General features: G+C 38.5%; 1 protein-coding gene across 1 annotated transcript; it reads left to right on the top strand.

Moving 5' to 3' along the window:
• The first annotated feature begins 1,348 nt into the window (after window positions 1-1,348).
• LOC107938283 (uncharacterized) lies at window positions 1,349-4,586 on the top strand. Its single transcript, XM_041095348.1, has 4 exons — window positions 1,349-2,026; window positions 2,116-2,784; window positions 2,940-3,282; window positions 3,511-4,586. The coding sequence occupies exons 1-4, from the start codon at window positions 1,349-1,351 to the stop codon at window positions 4,584-4,586; spliced, it is 2,766 nt and encodes a 921-aa protein (XP_040951282.1).
• Window positions 4,587-5,026: the final 440 nt, after the last annotated feature.

Raw genomic sequence — 5,026 nt, 5'->3', positions numbered from 1 at the left:
ATTATTGATTGAAAGGTGGAAAAATGATTGAATTGAAAATGTGAAAAATTGTAATTGAATTGAGAATATATGTGATTTAAATACCCTATTAACTAGTCGGGCTGAGTCGGATATAGTTGGCATGCCATAGGATTGGAAGAGTTCAGGGATACTTCGACCTCGAGTCGATGAGACACTGGGTGTCACTATATTTCTTCGGATAGATTCGATGAGGTACTGGGTACCAACTTTCTTCGGCTTTGCCGATGAGACACTGGGTGTCAACTATTGCTTCGAACTATCCGATGAGGCACTGGGTGCCATTCTGGTGTGTTTGGTTGGATCCGTGTATCCGCCAAAGTCCGAGTTTTGTTAATAGGGTAAATGATGAAATGATAAACCGAACGAGTTGGTCAAACGAGCTATTGAAATGATATGAAAAAGTTGAATTGTGAATTGAAATGTGAAATGAGATTGAGAAATGAACCTAAGGTTCGTGATTTATTCAAACTCAAATTGTGGATATACGATATTGGTTGATGATTTGCTATTGTTGAAATATTGAATTTAAATTGTATATACGATTTATGCATTACATGTACATTATTGTTATAATTTGAATTATGGTAATACCACTGAGTATGAATTACTCAGCGTACGGTTGTTTCCGTGCGCAGGTCGATAGAAGTCAAAGGTCCCGGTTCAGCATCCAGATTAATCCCGGCTTCGGCAAAACTTGGTGATGTATTTTTCCTTTGGTAAAGGTGGCATGTACATAGATTGTGTATAAAGGTTATTATGTTTTATTATACAATGGTTAAAAATGTTAGTGTTAAAAGTTTATGGATTTTAATGAAAGAAGTCTATCTATTTTATCTAATTAGTACATTGTTAAATTTTAAATTGATATTGTGTAGATTGAGTTTGATTAGAAGTATTTAGAATAGAAAATGTGAATGTGAAATGAATTGGTTGAATTGGTGATATTTGGGAACTATATGGTTTTAATTTGCAGGGGGTTTTATGTAAAAATAAGCAGAAATGCTGCCGAAATTTTATAAAAAAAATGAAGTCATTTGGTAAACAAACTAATAAATTTTATGAATTATTTTAATATATTGGTTATTTATTTAAGAATTGTTGTAAATCGTTCGATACGTCCGGTAATGCCTCGTAATTCTGTTCCGGCGACGGTTCGGGGTTAAGGGGTGTTACATTTTGTGGTATCAGAGCTATCAGGTTTAGCCGATTCTCGGCCTAAATCGGGCTTGGAATTGAGTCTAGATGTACATGCCACTGTCGAGTCAAACTGAGTCGAGATTTTTTTTGGATGCTGACCTATTTGTGTGTTTTGTTTTATAGATTAAAGATGTCTGAAGAAAGAATAAATGATACTGATGAAAGAATGTATACTGAAGATAGAGAATTAGATGAAATAGAATCTGTTGCACCGAGTGTGAATCCGTTAGGCAACCAACCTTCTAATGTAGAACGAGAAAATGTCAGAGATAGAGATGAATCCCAATTACTGAGAATTATAGCTGATGCATTACAAAGAGTAGCAGGAACTACTCCTGTTACGACTTCAGTACCTACTGTTAGACTGGCTCCGATAAAGGAACTGAGGAAATATGGTGCCACTGAATTTATGGGTCTAAAAGGAGTTGATCCATCCACAGCTGAAAATTGGATGGAGTCGACTAAAAGAATTTTGCAGCAATTGGATTGTACCCCCCGAGAGTGTTTAATCTGTGCCGTATCGTTGTTACATGGGGAGGTTTATCTATGGTGGGAATCCGTGGTTCGACATTTACCAGAGAGTCAGATAACGTGGGATCTATTTCAGAAGGAGTTTCAAAAGAAATATATCGGAGAGATGTATATTGAAGACAAGAAACAAGAGTTTTTGTTGCTACAACAGGGTGATATGTCAGTAATAGATTATGAGAGGGAATTCTCGAGACTCAGCAGATATGCCTCCGAGTTTATCCCGACAGAAGCTGATAGTTGTAAAAGATTTTTACGGGGTTTGCGAGACGAAATCAAGGTACAATTAGTATCTCATCGGATCACTGAGTTAGTAGATTTGATTGAGCGGGCTAAAATGGTAAAACAAGTTTTGGGCCTCGATAAAAGATTGAAGTTGTTAGACCAACCGGGAAGCGTACAGGAACAACCAGTTCGAATCCTCAGCCGAAAAGACTAAAGGAATTCCAAAGTGGTTGGAGATCCAGTTTCAGGTCAGACAGAGGTGGTAGAAGTAGGGGAAAACAGACGATGATATCTACTGGCAGTGTGAGAGGTCCTTCCCGAGAAATAGATATTCCAGACTGCCAACACTGCGGAAAGAAACACAGAGGGGAATGTTGGAAATTAACTAGAGGTTGTTTTCGATGTGGTTCTACAGACCATTTCATCAGAGACTGTCCGAAAGTTGATAGTACTGTACCCGTGACATCACAGAGATCGGTATCTACAGCTAGAGGCAGAGGGTTAGGAAGAGGTGGTTCGGTTTCAAGGGGAGGAAGTATTAGGAGAAGTAGTGATATTGCTACTCAGCAGTCTGAGGCTAAAGTACCTGCCAGAGCTTATGTGGTCAGAACACGGGAAGAAGGTGACGCCCACGATGTAGTAACAGGTATATTCTTACTATATTCTGAGACTGTTTATGCTTTAATTGATCCCGGATCTTCACATTCTTATATAAATTCAAAATTAGTTGAATTGGGAAAATTTAATTCTGAAATATCTAGAGTGACTGTAAAAGTGTCGAGTCCGTTGGGGCAAACAGTATTAGTGAATCAGGTCTGTCCGAGATGCCCGTTAATTATACAAAATAAAACTTTTCCTATTGACCTGTTGATTATGCCATTTGGAGATTTTGATATAATACTGGGGATGGATTGGTTGGCTGATCACGGAGTGGTATTGGATTGTTATAAAAGAAGTTTAGTATTCAGACAGAAGACGGGGACAGAATTGAGGTAAATGGTATCCGTACTAATGGGCCGGCACGTATTATTTCGGTGATAAAGGCTAATAAATTGCTTCAGCGGGGTTGTACAGCGTATTTAGCCTATGTTATTAATTCTGATTTGGTTGGTAGTCAGTGCAGTAAGATTAGAACCGTATGTGAGTTTCCAGATGTATTTCCTGAAGAGCTACCGAGTTTACCACCTGACAGAGAGGTTGAATTTGCTATAGAAGTGTATCCGGGTACAGCACCAATCTCTATACCACCGTATCGAATGTCGCCCACTGAGTTGAAAGAGTTGAAAGTGCAGTTACAGGACTTGTTAGATCGTGGATTTATTAGACCGAGCATTTCACCTTGGGGAGCTCCAGTATTGTTTGTTAAAAAGAAAGATGGATCGATGCGGCTTTGTATTGATTACCGGCAGTTAAACAAAGTGACGATCAAGAACCGGTATCCGTTACCCCGTATAGATGATTTATTTGATCAGCTAAAAGGAGCTTCAGTATTTTCAAAGATTGACTTAAGATCTGGGTATTATCAGCTGAAGGTAAAAGAAAGTGATGTTCCGAAGACTGCATTTCGTACTCGATATGGTCATTATGAATTTTTTGTGATGCCGTTCGGGTTGACTAATGCTCCAGCTGCTTTTATGGATCTGATGAATCGTATTTTTCAGCCGTATTTAGATCAGTTTGTGGTGGTTTTTATTGATGACATATTGGTTTATTCAAAGTCAGAGTCAGAGCATGATCAGCATCTCAGAACCGTGCTACAGATTCTGCGAGAAAAACAGTTGTACGGGAAACTAAGTAAATGTGAATTCTGGTTATCAGAGGTAGTATTCTTGGGACATGTTGTATCTGCGGATGGGATTAGAGTTGATCCGAAGAAGATCGAGGCAATTGTTCAATGGAAGGCACCAAAGAATGTATCAGAGGTACGCAGTTTTCTTGGTTTGGCTGGGTATTACAGAAGATTTGTAAATGGGTTTTCGAAGATAGCTTTGCCGATGACCAAATTACTACAGAAGAATGTTCCATTTATCTGGGATGATCAGTGTCAGAGGAGCTTTGAAACATTGAAACAAATGTTAACAGAGGCACCAGTTTTAACTTTACCAGAATCAGGGAAAGATTTCATAGTGTACAGTGATGCTTCTTTGAATGGTTTGGGTTGTGTATTGATGCAAGAAGGAAAAGTAATAGCTTATGCATCTCGACAGTTGAAGTCACATGAACGCAACTACCCGACACACGATTTAGAGTTAGCTACTGTAATCTTTGCATTGAAGATTTGGAGACATTACTTGTATGGTGAGAAATGTTATATTTACACTGATCATAAAAGTCTTAAATATCTTCTGTCACAAAAGGAGTTGAATCTGAGACAGAGACGGTGGATTGAACTTCTGAAAGATTATGATTGTGTTATAGATTATCATCCAGGGAAGGCAAATGTGGTAGCAGATGCATTGAGTAGAAAAGCAGCGGTTGAATTACGGGTAATGTTCGCTCGACTTAGTATTAAGGATGATGGAAGTTTGTTAGCTGAGTTAAGAGTCAAGCCGGTGATGTTTGATCAAATCAGAGCAGCACAGTTAAAAGATGAAAAGTTGATGAAGAAAAGATAAATGGTACAGTATGGTGCGGTAGAAATTTTAGTATTGACGAGCATGATTGTTTGAGATTTCGGAATCGAATTTGTGTTCCATCTACTTCTGAGATTAAAGAATTGATTCTCCGAGAAGCACATGATAGTATTTTTGCTTTGCACCTAGGAGGAACGAAGATGTATCGTGATCTACGAGAACTGTATTGGTGGCCAGGAATGAAGAAAGATATAGTTGAATATGTCAGTAAATGCTTGACTTGTCAGCGGGTAAAAGCAGAACATCAGGTACCAACAGGCCTGTTACAGCCTATTACTATTCCCGAGTGGAAATGGGATCGCATTACCATGGATTTTGTTACGGGGTTGCCATTGTCAGTGAGTAAAAAGAATGTTATTTGGGTGATTGTTGATCGACTCACAAAATCAGCTCATTTTATAGCAGTTAGAACCGACTGGTCA

The sequence above is a fragment of the Gossypium hirsutum genome, chromosome A03 (genome assembly GCF_007990345.1).
Source record: "Gossypium hirsutum isolate 1008001.06 chromosome A03, Gossypium_hirsutum_v2.1, whole genome shotgun sequence".
In the NCBI taxonomy this organism is placed as follows: Eukaryota; Viridiplantae; Streptophyta; class Magnoliopsida; order Malvales; family Malvaceae; genus Gossypium; species Gossypium hirsutum.
This window is presented reverse-complemented; position numbering and strand designations above follow the sequence as displayed.